Below are 16,597 nucleotides of genomic sequence, written 5' to 3'. Positions count from 1 at the left end.
GGCTCAGTCAGGAATAAGAGCCGCAGCAATTTTGCGCAGTAAACTCATTTGCATATCACATTTGCGGCACTAATAATACACACAGTTTCTCATATTCAATTAGTACTCCTCGCAATTTAGCACCTGGCTTTGAAAATGACCCCCCAAGTGTACACAAGAGTGCAAATGAATGAGTGGTTCCATGACAGAAATGTGCTTTTAAAGCAGGTAAAGGTGCTGTATAAAGAAATACTTTTTTACCATTCTGAGCATGTAACCCAGAGCTACAAACAATCAGAGGAAAAAGAGTAAGTTTCTACCTTATGTAAGGTGTCTCAGAGCGGGTCAAGGAATATTGTGCTTCATCTCTGCCTACTGTTTGCCAACACGCCAGCTCTTATTAATGTCGGAGCAAAGACAAAGCCTTTGTTTACAATGAATCCACTCAGAGAGAGAGAGAGAGAGCGAGTGAAGACGGTTCATGTTACTGCTGGTTTCTGATTAGGAGGTGTGAAAATGAACCGAGTGCACTCCTTCTACAGTAAAAGCAAAGATTCACTGATTCGTGGGCAAAAACTTGAACCCCCTACTCAGACTTTTGAGGCATGACCACAGCAGATTGTGATTGGCTGAGAAAGAGGCTGTCGGAGATTGGCAGTGAACAGTAGTTTATTTCACACTTCATCAGGAGCAGAACATCTGTGGCCTATTTCAGCAGTCTTCATTTTTAAACACTGATGTAAAATTGAACTCTGTAAACATTAGGGGGGAATGACTTCGCCAGCAGCCTCTTCCAGACTCGATTAATACTCCGAAATGATTATACAAATGAGACGCATTGAAGGGAAAAAAACAGATTCCATGCATGTTCCTTCCCAGCACTTGCTTTGATCATTCCAGCACTCAAATTGCTCAAACCCTTTTGTTTAACTTGATGTTTACTTGATTTGACTTTTAGTTTAATTGCCTCAAGTCGTGTTGTTGTGCTTTTGCATTACTAGTTACAATTATGTCGTAGGAGTATCAGTAGTAGTAGTAGTATTTGAGTTATAGGTTTACTAAAATGCATAATTAGTACATAGAGAATAAGCATATGGCTGTATGACTTTTTTTTTCTTTACAATTTACAAATGCAGCCCATTTAAGGAGAGGTCAGTGTATCATATTTCCTCTTGAAGTACTCCATTATCGCGAAGCTAGTGCAAAAGCAGTACTGCAAATTAGAGTGGCAAGAAGGGACGAAAAAAAGAAGCCTTTTTTAGCCTTTAGTTCTGATTGATAGAGATGCGAACCAGGCCACAGTACATCACTGGGTCACGCTTCAAAAACATGGACAGAAAAAAGGATTTATAGCTTATTGAGGTCTCATCTATCCAACTGCATCTCCAGCCAGTAAATGTTCCAGGAATAACCGCTTCTCGGCTGAGGAAAATTGGATTTCGTGGGTAAAGTGTGGGGGCTAAGTTTATGAAAGCCGCAGATCACGTGTGAGGCCTTTGTGGGACTGAAACTGATTTTCACATGATAGAAAGGACCACAGGGGCCGCGCAGGGCCATAAAGAGGGCAATAGGTCACCGCATCCTCATAGCATCATATCAATATGTGTCAGAATTCTGCCGCTGTAATGTGGCATCTGAAAACACCTCACCACTGCTTTGAAATGGCCAGAAAAGTGTGAACCCGACCACTATAAGACACATAAGCTAAAATGTTTAGAATGGGCCAGGGAATGACCTGAAGACATTTTTCATGGCTGGATCAGTAATGTTCCCGGTGCGTGTTGGTCTCCGCCAGGGCTGCCCTTTGTCACCAGTTCTGTTCATTACGTTTATGGACAGAATTTCTAGGTGCAGCCAGGGGCCGCAGGGTGTCCGGTTTGGGAGCCTCAGGATCTCATCTCTGTTGTTTGCAGATGATGTTGTTCTGTTGGCTTCAACGAACCAAGACCTTCAGCTGCTCTGGGGCGGTTTGCAGCCGAGTGTGTAGCGGCCGGGATGGGGATCAGCACCTCCAAATTCGAGGCCATGGTTCTCCACCGGAAAAAGGTGGTTTCCCCTCTTCAGGTCGGTGGGGAGTCCTTACCTCAAGTGGAGGAGTTCAAGTATCTCAGGGTCTTGTTCACGAGTGAGGGACGGAAGGAGCGGCGTCAGCAGTGATGCGGTCGCTGTATCAGTCTGTCGTGGTGAAGAGGGAGCTGAGTCGGGGGCAAAGCTCTCGATTTACCGATCGATCTACGTTCCCACTCTCACCTATGGTCATGAGATTTGGGTAATGACTGAAAGGACAAGATCGCGAATACAAGTGGCCGAAATGAGTTTCCTTCGCAGGGTGGCTGGGCGCACCCTCCGATCGGGTGAGGAGCTCAGCTACCCAGGAGGAGCTCGGAGTAGAGTCGCTGCTCCTTCGCCTCCCGCGGGAGGTGTTCCAGGCATGTCCTAGTGGGACAAGGCCTCGTGGAAGACCCAGGTCACGGTGGTGGGACTATGTCTCCGAGCTGGCCTGGTGTCGCCTCGGGGTCCCCCCAGAACAGCTGGAGGAGGTGTGTGTGGATCGGGAAGTTTGGGCATCTCTGCTGAGACTGCTGCCCCCGCGACCCGACCCCGGAAAAGGCGGAAGAAGAATGGATGGATGGATCAGTAATGGGCATTAAGCTCTACTACTTAGTTGGACCAGAGCCGGTGCTGGTCCTTCTGGGGCCCTAAGCAAAAATCCACTCGAGGCCTTACAGCATGCACCCCAAGGCTGTTTGATGAAGAGTGAACTCATTTACGATCAAAAACAGTTATACTGTGCAGTAGTGCAGGGCAGAACCTTTATTTAACCTTTATTTGGGCCCTGCCCCACTAACCACTAACCCACTGTGGTTTAGGACGCTACTAGTCTATTTCCCTCACATTCTCTCACCTCCGGTCCCTGACCCAGTTTGGGAACCACTGACTTCAAACTAACTGAAACCTGCACCTGATGGTTATATTTTTATCATACCACTGAGAATTAGCCTGATAATAATTCGTTTTAGACCAAGCACATTCTGAGAACTAGAGTTACTGAAAGTAACTGCGCTCATGAGAACCGTGTGGATTCAACTCCCATTTGAGACAAATACAACGGCTGTTTCTGTCTTCTATTCACCAACTACAGGCCTGACACTCTACTCGAAACATCAAGAAGATAGTTTAAATAAGTGTGCAGCCGCTGCAGCCCAGGTCCGAGTAGCCCCGGTCCGATTAGGCGAGTGAAGACGCGAGCGAAGAAGCGCTCACTCGTTGGGAGTGACAGGGGGAAGGCGGTAGGTCTCTCCTGCTCATCTACTGCAGCACACTGCTCCATTTCAGTGTTGTATGTGGCAAAGTAGGCGAAGAGTGAGCGCTGCCTGTCAGACAGCCTGTCCATGTAACACCGCGCTCATTAATCTGCGAAACAACACCGTCATTTCACTGAGATGCGGGGCCCATGTTGCGGCTGTGGGGGCCCTACGCAACTTGCGTAATCTGCGTATTGGAAAAACCGGCTCTGAGTTGGACCATATAATGTTGAAAGTGGAATTGAAACTCCGCTTCCAAACCTCCTGCCAGTATTTAGAGGATCCTTCTTCAAATGGTGGTCCAGGACAAAGTCCATCCAGAGTCACTCAGTTCTCAACCGTCCATAAAGCCTTTGAAAGATCTGCCTTTAGATCATTCCTGACCCAGTCTAACCATTACCACATACACAAAGCACATGTTGGCACTTTTCTCACATTGGCAATGTCTCTGAGCTCTGAACTCCTTGTCCTTTTGAGGTCCCGTCCCAATATTTTTTGGGGAAGTTTCAAAATGGTTACATCCCTCTGACCAGCTGTGAGTTTCTGAGTTGTTTTTCCCTTCCCAGTTTGTATGAGGCAAAATAGTGGCTTAATAATTCTGCACTTGATTCAGAGCGTGCCCTTTGGTATACATCATTTGGAGTTTGAAAATGATTTTCTCAGAAATGACAATAACGACAATATTGGTCAGTAAGAAAGTACTTTCAGCCAAAAGATTAACATGTTGGGATTTGGACCCAATCTCTTACATGTTTTTCCTTTTCTGTTTGGCACTGTCTTTCATAAACTGTCTCTCTCCCATATAGAGTTGTATTGCCCCTGACCTCCATTTAAGATTATGACTAGGATCAAATCCTATATGAATTGCAATTATTGGTTTCACAGAGAAGTCCGTTGACAACAGTAAAGAACTATAAAACAAAACTAAAAGCTCTCTAGATATCTTTTGAATAATAATAATTAAAAAAGAAAGCCTCTAAATGACATCCATAACAAAGGCCTGTGACTTAAACATCTATATGCAGCAGGAGACGGTATGTATAGATGGCATGTGCTGGAGCGTAAAGCTACTTGAAACAGAAATGATATTGTCGTATTGCCCAATTTGTTGCCCTGGGGGGAGATAACAAATCTATCATTCTTTCTTAACCACATGACTGACATCTCTCTCTACCTGTCAGGGTCTAGGCACATGTGTCCAATTAGGTCCTTCCTGGTTGATGTCCTGCCAAGTGTATGCCTATAGTGGAGGCATTTATTTATTTTTATTTATGATGTCGCTCAGACGTTGGATTTCACGTTCCACTTCATGAGCTCTCTCATTGTTTGTGTGGTCCCAAGGTAATTCAATCCATCGTGTCAGTGTTTAATTGGATAAACATTGCTCGGCATCCACTCATTGATATGCAAATAAGTGTGTCATCTGCATAATTACGGTGTGATACATGATACACATCTAACACATCCCGGCAGTGCATTAACTAGTTCATAAGAAGATAATAAGATAAGAATAAGTGAGGTCCTAAGATTGGTCCCTGAGGCCCTTACTTTGTTCAGATACCGGATTCATTTATTTAAGAAGATTTTGCTTTAGTATAAGGGTTCACCTATGCACAGTCTCTGGAAGGTATTAAATTACCCATAGTATATGTCATAACTTTGATGCTCAAACATTTTATTGAATTAGTATGTGAAATTTTATTGGAAATGATTTTTTTTTTCTAATCATTGCTTAATTTAATAGAGTAATGTGCACTTTATTGTATTAAGCAATTGGCCCTGCAAGTTATGGAAATTCTACAGATTTGTTTTCCCTCTCTCTCTCTTTGAATCAATACGCTTTCACTTTTTGAAACCCGGCTTTAATCTTGCCAAGCGTGGACTTTGTATTTTTTGGAGAAGATAACCGACCACCCACCACATCCAAAATGAGCGTGGGCAAAAGTTATTGACGTGTAGATTAGGTCCTTGGCAAGTGTGAATTCAGTCTGACATCAAAGCTGTGAGCCTTGTGCAGACTGGGACTGTGTTAGTGTCATTCCCAATATGGCCGACTGGAGGATACTGCATATTATCACAATTAAGAAGAAGCTGTTGCAACTGCTGTTTTTGTATTTATTATTATAATTTTTTTTATATGGTCCAAAGTACATTCAACTGCATTTTTTGTTTTTTACCTCTGTTGTCCCTAAATTGCTTTTTAACATCAAAACATTTGTCATTCCTGGATGTGATGGAGTGTAAATCGTACTTGCTACAGTATGAACCCCCATTGTTGTTGTTCTTTTGGCTCTTATAGTACAATTAAAGTTGTGCTCTTTGGAAAAGTGTTCCTTCTAGGCTCCAAACATATATAGGTAATTATGAAGTAACCACAGACAAAAACAAACAAGACACTCTGTCCATCATATGTACATTTCAGTTGTATTATTATTATTATTGTTATTATTATTTTTTTTCCAAGAATCCGTTTTTTCTACATTTGTCAACCTTTCTTTCTTGTAGCTGCACACATTTCACAAATAGCTTTTTTTCATTTTGGAATCCCGTGCAACTTTCAGTGATTGCTTTTAAAAGGACAAGCGTGCGATGTGTTCCATTGCACATTCCCACATGAAAGAGGAGGAATAGAGTAGGCACTGCTGGTACTGAGGCTTCATTAACTGGAGTCTCCAGAGAGCTGCATGCAAATGAGCTGTGTTTGCTTTACACATCAATGGCCATGCAGTCAATAACAAAGTAGCAATTTTATAGGCATCGTTTTGGTATATTTGTCTTATTTTGTACTTCCTCTTTTCATGCTTTCAGTTTCATTTCCCACTCCATCAGCATTTAGCGATTTTCGTTGACGTCAAGAATTCCTTTCAGAATACATTTTTTTGATCAGTGTCTTTCAAAAATGTTCATGTATACCCAGCTTGCCGTACGCCATAAATACATTTCGAAAAGCATGTTATGAATAGAAATACAAGAACTAGTATCACGCTGATATATTGTCTAAACTGTCTTCGAGCCATTGATTATTGACCTTGAATTACTCCCCTTTTTGCTCGCAGTTTCGGATTTATTCTATTTTTCAGTTTTCTGTAATCTGTCAAGTAGAGGAAACAGATTTACAGGTTTGATTTGTTACTACGACACAGACAGAATATTAAATGAGAGAGGGCATGCAGCATTACCATCAGAAAGCATTTCTGACATACATTGTACAAAGGGGTTTATTTTAAGGATTTAGATCCACACTCCAGAGCAGTAGAGGGCAGTAGTGCACTTTATTATGCCGGTTACCAGCGTCTGTATGACAAAAAGAACTTTGTGTGGACCAACAACGGATGGAAATTCCCATGTGTTCATTAACTTGTTTCCTGACACTGCCTTCAGAAGAACGAATTTGAAGGGATATTTGACATATAATAGGGCCTCATTTCCTAGTTATCCAGAGTGTTGCTGATTTCTGGAGATTTTTTTAATTTATTTTTTGTAATTCATGCAATTCTTATATTTCAACAGTTACGTGGCACTAGGCTAGTGCAAGGCCAGCACATGTCAATGGTAACAGCTACCCTGCATTAAAAACAGTCTGACCCGCTCCACTGTCAATAGAATGTTTTTTGGATTATAACTGACCTTGCATCACATGAATGATCGCACTTAAATGCAAAATGGTTAAAATTATTATGGACACAGACATTTATATGGTTAGTCTGGTGTTATAAGTGATTTGCACATAAGAACAACATAAGAACTGCATGAATTACAACCTATGACCCTATGTCAAAAATTCTGAAATATCCCTTTAAGAAGATGTTCGTGAATTAACTTTACCATCGTAACATAACTGAACATAGCCTGTGCTGTTATTTCTCTTCTCTGCAAACATTAGCACAGGTTATCTATGTCCATAGCAGAGCTGACTGATCAGATAACTAATAATTCTGCTTTTTTAATTCAACATGTCATTTATGTTTCTGCGTTTTTTAATTCAGCCTGAGATATTAAGAATATTTAGAGGATGAAAAACCTTTGCGGGTCTGCACTAAACCCTCTGGTGGTCTGGATTTGTCCTTTCACAAGTTCCGTAGACACCAAAGTGCACTTTCACAGAACAATGACTTTATAAGAACTTTGAATTGGGGGGGCCTTGTTTATTGCTGGACACGGCCCTCTGAGCTCCACTATAGGCTATATACTGTATGTCTGCGATGCGTCCGCCGATCCATCATACAGCGAGGTGTGCGGGCTCCGAGCTGTCGCGTCGCCGTGTCATTACATCCATAATGCCTGTTCACTCCCAGCGTGCACGTGATCGATCACGCACACCGGCACGCTTCACGCGGGTTATTAAAGCGCGCGGGTAATCGAGCAGTTTGAAGCCAGAGCATGTGTTTTGTATTTGGCGTTATGGTGACGTATCAGGATTGGAATGACGGCTGAATTCCAGGAAGACGTTGTCTGTTACAAGGCATCTCCATGGTTACACGGCAAAAAGGACTTCATTTTGGTGTAAGAAGAAAGTCATTGTGTATTATGAAGTATGAAAAATGTATTCATACATTTTCATACTTTCCACAAGTCCTCTGTTTACAGGCATTAAAACAGCATTTTAAAGCATTACATTTGACGTGCTGCTCCCGGGCACTGTTGTTCTGTCCTTGGGCAAGAGAGACACCAAAGTTGTTTAGCGTCGCCAAGAATTCAGAACCACCCGGCTGACTTGCATCCTTTTTTCTTCCGTCTACAGCCACCATAGTGCTGAATGAGCTGAACTGGACCGAGCGTTTGGAAGACGTCTTCAGGAGAAACAAAGAGGACGACCCAACGCTGCTGTGGCAGGTGTTTGGCAGCGCTACAGGCCTGGCTCGCTACTACCCAGGTAAACACCAGTTCCTTTTCCACTGCTTCAGACGGGACAGCAGGGGTGCATGGACGAGGCACGAAACGCATTGTAGTTATTTTAAATGGGATAATATTCTTTAGCTTTGGTCTAGTCTTTAGTGGGTTTGTTAGTTGGAGTGAGTGTCTTGTCCTGTATATCACATATACATGCTTTACAGTCATGTGACTTTTGTTGTTATGGTGGCAATTTTGAATACCGAAGTACAATTATGCAGTACTACAACGTGTAACAATATCTCTATACTCATGAAAATGTTAGACAATTGATTGACAGTGACATTGCTCAAGAAGATAACAGTAAAAACATGTTTATGTGAAGAAACTAGTGAGTCAGTGTTTAAGATGTTAGCTTGAACAGCTCAGCACACTCCAAACATCTAGCCTTGGATATGTCATGTGACAGAGGTCAGAGGTCAGAGCTGCTACTGTATTTCCTGAGCCACACATGTGTTTATTGTGTTGAAGCCATCGACAGCTGATTGATGACAGTTGCTAACCAGTAGCATGCTATCATCTTGAGCAGCTTAAACACTGATTCAGACTGAGATTCTGTTGATATGACAAACTGTAAAAATCACAGAGAAAGGTTTTCTGTTTCCTTTTTGATGCATTAATTTAGTCTACGGAGTGAAGCAGATCTTCCTGCTTTAGCCATAAGGACAGAGATGCTACGTCTGTATTATTTTTGTGACATGTTGTAGTACTGCATAATTCTGCTTCGGTATTCAAAATGGCCGCCAGAACTATGCGTGATGTCATTGAAAACCCATGTATAGACACCAGACACGAACAGTGAGCTTGATTTTTGAACGTCATGTTGAACAAGTAAAAATGAATGTGCTTTTTTGAGATTCTCCCTTTTGAAAGACATTGAAAGAACTTTCAAGTGTTATTTTAGGGAGTTTTCGGAGTTCTACCTCGGTGTTGTTATTGTTGTTACGTTTTTCCCCTGTCATGCACGTTTAAGGCATGAACAGAACTCCAGTAGGGCTGAAAGATAAATCGTTATCGTATTGATATCGAGATATGAACATTCAAGATACTCGTATCGAAAAAGCAAGGATATATCGTTATCATACTGATATCGAGGTATAAACATTCAAAACATTAAAGGAGCTATACCTGATTTTACTTCTAGAAATGGAATGAAATTAATTTTGTCCTCCTTTATTATTGTAAACTCAAACATTTGTGGGGAAAACAGAATGCATCAAATTCTAAAACATTTGTATCAATATAATGAACTTTCAGGCTATTTTTCTAGCATTTCTGTGAAAATGACCCTGAAAAGTGACCCTGCAAGTTGTGAAATGTGCCGGTAAACTTGTCCCTGTAAAGAATTTGGATGCTACAAATATATTAGTAAAGTTCCGAATGAGTTTAGACAACACAACTAACATTTTAATTTAGTGGCTTCCTCTTTAATTATTTGCAATAAAAAAATCAGGTATTGGGCCTTTAAAATCGAAAAAGCAAGCTATAAACGATATAGATTTTCATCAATAAAACAGCACTCTGTATTATTATGTTTTTATTTTTCTGAAATATGCTTGGCTTTCACCAAACCCATAGTTATATCGTATCGATATGGAGATATCTGGCATGAATAACGCTATATGAAATTTTGTCCATATTGTTCAGCCCTGGTGTCCAGGCATTACCCAAATCTAAAAGCTTCTTGAAAAAGGCGTCCAAAAAATTGTGACAAAAAAAGTTTCAAAAATGCAACTAAAAAGTTACAAAAAGTGATGAAAAAGAAAGAAAAACGCAAAACAAAAAAAGTTACCAATGAGAGCTAAGACCTACAAAACAGGCCTGTCGGCTGGAAGAAGCTTTTAGGTTTGTGTAAAGCTGAACTGGAGAAAATGCGCTCTTTTACAGTGGGGGTTAAGAGGTTAAATACTTTACCACAGGCCAAACTGTCACATTTTTAGTGAGTTTTCTACCTTGACATCTTAGTTTTAATGTCGGGTATAAAAACTTACCCTTTGTGATGCTTGTTTTATGATGTTTATGATTTCCAGAGAGTAACTACAACATCGCGCCACAACAGCCATTTCTCCCACGCTTATTCATTCAAATATTAATATTTATTCTGATTGTCATTGCTGCTTCATATGACGACACATTGACTGGACAGTGTTTAGTGTTTTGCTGCAGCGTGTTACATCCACTCCTGTGTGATTTTGACACGAGAGGACACTGCTTTGTGAATATGGTCCCAGAGACTGTGTGCTATATGTCAGGAACAGTGCCTTGTCAACTGAGGGAAACTGTAATAAGAACAGTGCTGGCAGAAATATGAACCGAAAACCCAATCAAAACTTTTGGAGTCCTTGGCAGCGAATTCTTCACAAGTATTCTAACCTGGCCTCCAGCTCAATCTGAAGCTCCAGGGCCTATAAAATGTTGTTTATTCGTGGCAAAGGAAGGGCGGTATGTACAAGTTGTGATGCAGTAATTCTAGTGCTTGGAGTAAAAAAAAAACACCTCAGCACAGCAGAGAAGTGGTGGCTTTTATACGACGGCGTTAGACAGGAGGACACTGGAGGATGGCCACGAGCAGGGAGTCGACAAATGCATTAGTGCGGCAAGTCGAGAGCAGCAGCCCCCCCCCACCACCAACACTCACATACTTCACTTTAGAGTAAACACCAAAGGTATTTAAACCCAAATGAATACGCACAGGTAGGTTCAAAAGGGTGAGATGAGGCTGATTACTCCTTTAATGATGACTTGATTTTGAAAGTAACTAAATTAGATTACATTACATTTAGCAGCTGCCAACTATAGTGAGATTAGTTTACTGTTGTTTGGGCACGTGGCCACTAGAGGGCACTACATTACTGCTATTGATCGAGTCTGATTCACTTCAATGGGCTGCTGTTCACCTCGTGCTGTGGCTAAAATCAAAGCATTTTCCATGAAGATTACGACCCATGCCTTACCTTCGATCAGGGGGGGGAACACGCATGCGGCTCTTGACCAATCAGAGTGCGGCTCTTTGCCTGATTGGATATGTTTAATGCAATGCAGCTCTTTGCCAAAGAATTGGTACATACAGTATTTCCCACAAACTGTAACAGTCTTTAAGAATCTTGACCAGTAATCAAGCCACAGGCCTACAGACCCTGTTTCCATCTCTACACACATGAATGTGAGTCTGTATCTCCCTCCTTTTGGAGGCGGTGTGCAAAAGGTGCAGCAGCCTCACTCACAGCGGGATGTAGGTTAAACAACAGGCCGATCGTGGCTCTGGGATCAGCTTCTGTGCTTTTCAGGTTTCTGATCAGCCTACTCTTTATTTGATGAAATTTGGCCTCACATTAACAGAAAAAGATCAAAATTAGGAAATGGGAAAAAGCTGAGTTCTTTTGAAGCATATGATGTGAAGCGCAACATCGTAACGCGGAAATACACAAAGTCATTGACTTTTCTTTCACATGTGACTGTAACTGTAACAAATGCGACATAAAACAGAATCTCAGAAGTCCTCCAGAGGCTCCGGATTAAAGTTTATGAACTTTGTGCAGCCGAGAGTGCGTTCTCTGCACAGTCCAGTCAGGACCAAGCTGCAGGCACTGAGCGCACAGGCCAGGGGCGAATCAGAGAAGGGGGCTCAGTGGGCAGGGCCCCACATACAAACACACCCCAGCATTAAAAATCTAATTCTGTCCCAGTCAGAACAGAGCAGCACAAAATGTCAGTTTATTTACTATACATTTATTTCAATCTTGGTGAGGAGTAAAAGCATTAAATCTAATACAATTATTGAAAAGAAAAGGTCCAGGCATAAAGTTATAGTTAATTACATTATATTTAATCACATTAATCTACCGCCCCTGGATCTCGCGAATGCTCGGTGCCTTTGTGGCTCTTCAAAGGATCAAGGTTTAAAATTTGGGCTCTTGGTCTCTGACTAGTTGGCCACCTCTGACTTAGATCCTGACACTGACATGAACCGACTCCTCCTGCATGAGTCTCTGCTTCACATCATCACCTGGTGGGACTTTCTCTGTGAGTTTGACTGTCATGGTGCAACTTCAAATGTTTCTTCATTGAACATAGTGTTTTTGAAGCTAGATAACACTGTCATCAGCAGAGAGTGTGCAGCGAACCTTTATATTGTCACCTTTAGCTGACGCAAACTCCTAATAGTGACTATATAGTATTTCCAATAAGAAAACGTGCATCTTTCTCCGTTTGTGTCGTGGTCCTCATGCTGAAATCGTGCCTATGTTACGTCACTCCTTGAGAAAAGCAAAAATATCTTTTGAACAAAGGAAAAATACATAATAGTAACGCACGGTGACTTGAAAAGTAACTTTAATCTGATTACTGATTTGGAAATAGTAATGCGTTAAAAAAAAGTAGTCAGATTAGAGTAGTGTGCTACTAATGGTGCGTTCCAGGTAACTGGTATCTTTCCAATTGAAAATGATGACTCACGACCTCACAGCGTTCCAGGCGAATAAACTTCTCAAACAGAGTGGCTAATGCTACAACAGTTAGCTCATACGATGCTAACGTTTTATGAAAGTTTCTCCAAATCAGATATAATTAATGCAACAGAACTGCTGTAGTGGTTTTGTTGCGCTCCTACTGTCTTAATCTTGCATTGGAACTCGTAGCAGTCTGGAGGTCTCCGAGTTGGCAAGTTGTTATAACCACTTGTTGTTCACCTTTTTAAGCTCTCACTGGACAAACAGCAGAACAGACGAAGGTACAGCTAAAAAAACATGCCCGCCGCTTCCCAAATCTTGTTTTGAAGAACGGAAACAGTTCGGAAACCAGCAACATAGACATCAAGGCGTCCCCCCGTCCTTAGACCCTCCCTCACGGCAAAAAGGAAAGACTCGGAATCCCGGCGGGAGCAAAGAGACGGCATCCTCTGCATTTGTTACATCGAAGCAACAAAACCTGCAGATGGATTCAGGACTCGGAGGCATGACTCGGCAGATAGCTTGAATACATTTCGGTCTGCGTTGATTTAATATGCTGTGAGCTGTAGATAGAGCCGTGTAGCCTTTAACGGCCCCACAGCCGGCCTTCTTTATCCCAGGCTATTTCTATTCATGAGCGGGCCTGTCATCACCGCATCATGGAGCTTTATGGGAACAGCTAACACCGTATATCTATGACTTTTTTATACTTCGGAGTTATTGTCTCGGCTCATATTGTTTGTCTTCTTGCCTTGTGCATTTACCCACGCGCGGCCAGTGTATTAACATTTGGACTTCGGTAGTTGTCAGCGTTTTGGAGGAGTATTCTTATTTCTTTTGTCTCAATGCAATATTTAAGGGCCGATTTATATAGCGATGCTTTAGCTTGGGTAACATTTCCCCTTTTTTGTTCAAAGGCACATTTAAAATATGAAGGATGGACAAATCCAAAGCAAACACCAGCCCTTAAGCCCTTGCTCTGTCTGTGAATGAGTTTGTGTGAGTCGGTAGATCAAGCACTTGGATGTACTACAGACGGTAAAACCATTGGGGGCACAGCAGCATCAAGCTCATGATTATGGATTATTCATCTCAGAAGCTAAGCAGGGTTGGCCCTGGTTAGTACCTGGATGGGAGACCGTGAGCGTATACCAGGTTCCTGTGTGCATGGCGTGTGAGGGGCTGTTTTCTTACCTGGAAATACAGGCTCTGAGTGACAATGGCTCTGCGTTCTGAGGTGCAGCAAACAGTAAGTGCAGACCTACTGTCTCGCTCTCCCGTGCCCCATCCATGGATTGTTATTGTTCAGACTGATATTTCATTGTATAAAAGGGTCTCATTCTGGGCTTGGGAATCTTTTGCAACACTGACCCCGAAGGAGTTCCATGTATCAGCAGGAGGCCGTTTTCAGAATGCAGTTTGAAGGCACTGAGGCCCTGTCCATACAAAGTCCAGCTGAGGACCAAACGTAAAGATATTTAATCAATCCAGTGTATCGTCCATACGAGCCCGGCGTTTTGGGGGTCTATAAATGAACATTTTTCAAACTAGGTCCCAGGAAAGATCTCAGAACGCCGTTTACGTGGTGCCGTTGTTACGACGTCTCCGCAACTTTTACTAAAACGATGACAGAGTGGTGTCTGTGATCCATAATCTACTGACCTGATGATGAGTTTTAGTCATGGATCTTTGATGGTTTTACTCCGCTCCTCTTTGCTCCGCTGCAGTCCACAAGTAGAAAAACACGGCCGAGTCAGTCTGTGTTTTTGGACTGTGTTTTTCTTCTTTAGTCCCGTTACGTCTGAAAGATAAACCTCATCACCTCTTCTGTAGATCCTAAATCCTTGAATCAGTTTCATTTTCACTGTTTACATTCCACAAAAGTTTACTCCGCATACTCCTATACATCTTGTTCTATTATCTGTGTTAACGTCACAGCGCCTCACACAGGCCTGGAAGATGAATTGCGCCGTTTTCACAGACCCGAGTAAACCCATGTGGATGTAAGCTTCGTGCTTACAAAGAAAGTTTCTGAAAACAGAAGCGTTTTGTCTTCGTGTGGATATAGCCTGAGTTGCCTCAGACTGTTCAAACAGAGGAAACTGTCTTCCTCTGTCTTCTCAGGCATGTGTAAAAGCGTGTGTTAGGCACATAGCTCCATCCGTTGGACAAAGGCGTGCACTGTAGTTTCAATGTTCTAGATGAGTTTTGTTGAAACCTCATCATTTTAGTGTAAAAGCTGATTTAGAGACGACATCATTATGGAGTTTTCAAGGAGACCATCATTGTGTAAAAAGTCAGAGTAGGCTAAGTGGTTGGTGGTGGTCAGAGAATCCGTTGGCTCAGATGTGTCAGTCTATATGATGTACCACTGTAGTGAATAAAAGCAAATAGAAAAACAATCCTTACCTTGTGTGAAGCACTATGTATACAATATTCTGCTCCAGCCTCAATTAGTTTTTGAAGAATAATAATGAATTAAAACAATTTATATCCAATTATCAATGGTCACACTGGAAGACACTGGAGGCGAGGTGGGTGAAGTGTCTTGCTCAAGGACACGACAACTGTGTCCCTGAACTGCCGACCTTCTGGTCACAAGACGAGTACTATCTGCACTACTACTGTCGCCCCAAATTATACTTGTGTGATTGAACAATCTGCCAACTCTTTTCCTACAGTATCCTGTACAAAAGAAGTCTTGAATGCTAAAAATGTCATCCTGAAACGTGATGGTTGGAATGAGTTGTGAAGAGAGTCTCTGACACTCCCGTTTTCCAAAAGAAAGTAGCTGCAGATAGAAACCTCTCATCCTACATCTCGCTCATATATTTCACTAAAGGATGAGACATTTTGCTATTGGCTTCATTCAGCCACTTTAAATCACTGAATATGCTTCCCTTTGCCGCGCTCTGCCAGGCTGACACTGCAAAGCCGCTCGATTTCGCACATTGGAGAGTAGGAGGGAGGTGTCGGGGGTGGGAAAAAAAAAGATTTACAGCTTTTTTATTTATTTATCTATTTGTAATAATACTGTGTTTTGTCAGCTCAAACCATGAATGAATGGGCTGCCATGTGCTCTCTCTTCTTGCAGCGTCTCCTTGGATGGATGTTCGCAAAACGCCCAGCAAAATCGATCTGTATGACGTTCGGAGGAGGCCATGGTGAGTCAATATCCAATTGACTTTTTATCTTATAATTAGGGCCCGGCCAGACCAATATCATCAGCTGCTATGGATGCTTAAAGAAACCATCAACCATCCACCGACAGGTTTGCTGAAATCAAACCATGTTATACCTGGACTGCATGCTTACATTCTTCACAATTCAGTGGTTTAAGTCTTTGTAGAGACAAAACAGCATCGAAACCTGTGTAAAATCAGCTGACAAGACATGTCATGGTAACATCATGTGAGCAACTCTGAGGGAGATCGCAGAAAGTGAGGGGTTGAATGAAGAAAACACACTAGGCAAATAAAAGAAAACGTTTTGCAAGTCGTTTTGGTCCTGAAATACTCTTCTGTTTAAGTCTTGTTTTTGCCTACATATTTAGTACAAATGCTTCAGGAAAATATATTTTTAAAAAAAGTAATATTCAAGACAGTTGCAGGGCTGGACTGGCCATCAGGAGCACTGGGAGTTTTCCCACTGGACCGAAGTGTTGTGCCAGTCAGAGTAGATGAGTGAACAGGTTCTGACTCTGAGACCATTATTAAGATGCTATAGCACAACACTAGGCTGTGTGTGGTGCTATATAAAGATACAGCACCAATGCAGCTCTGTTGGCGCTGTAATGAGATGTGGTTCCCAGATAATGGATATTGTCACATTTTTGGCACTTTTTCCTCAAATTTCTGTCACTTTTTCATTACATTTTCATCATTTTTTTCGGCACATTTTTGTCACTTTTTCCTCACATTTTCCTCACATTTTTGTCATATTTGTATACATTTTTTCCTCACATTTTTGTCACAT

General features: G+C 41.9%; 1 protein-coding gene across 1 annotated transcript in view; it reads left to right on the top strand.

The window, feature by feature from the left end:
• LOC306971526 (voltage-dependent calcium channel subunit alpha-2/delta-1) overlaps nt 1–16,597 on the top strand; it is a 225,059-nt gene that overhangs the window by 90,831 nt on the left and 117,631 nt on the right. Inside the window, exons 7-8 of the mRNA XM_079567840.1 lie at nt 8,026–8,157; nt 15,717–15,786. Of these exons, the coding sequence (XP_079423966.1) occupies nt 8,026–8,157; nt 15,717–15,786 (202 nt within the window). The remainder of the gene's footprint in view (nt 1–8,025; nt 8,158–15,716; nt 15,787–16,597) is intronic.

Source organism: Gobius niger, assembly GCF_951799975.1.
Source record: "Gobius niger genome assembly, chromosome: 12".
NCBI lineage: Eukaryota > Metazoa > Chordata > Actinopteri > Gobiiformes > Gobiidae > Gobius > Gobius niger.
Note: the sequence above shows the minus strand (reverse complement) of the source record. Positions and strands in the feature narration are given on the sequence as shown.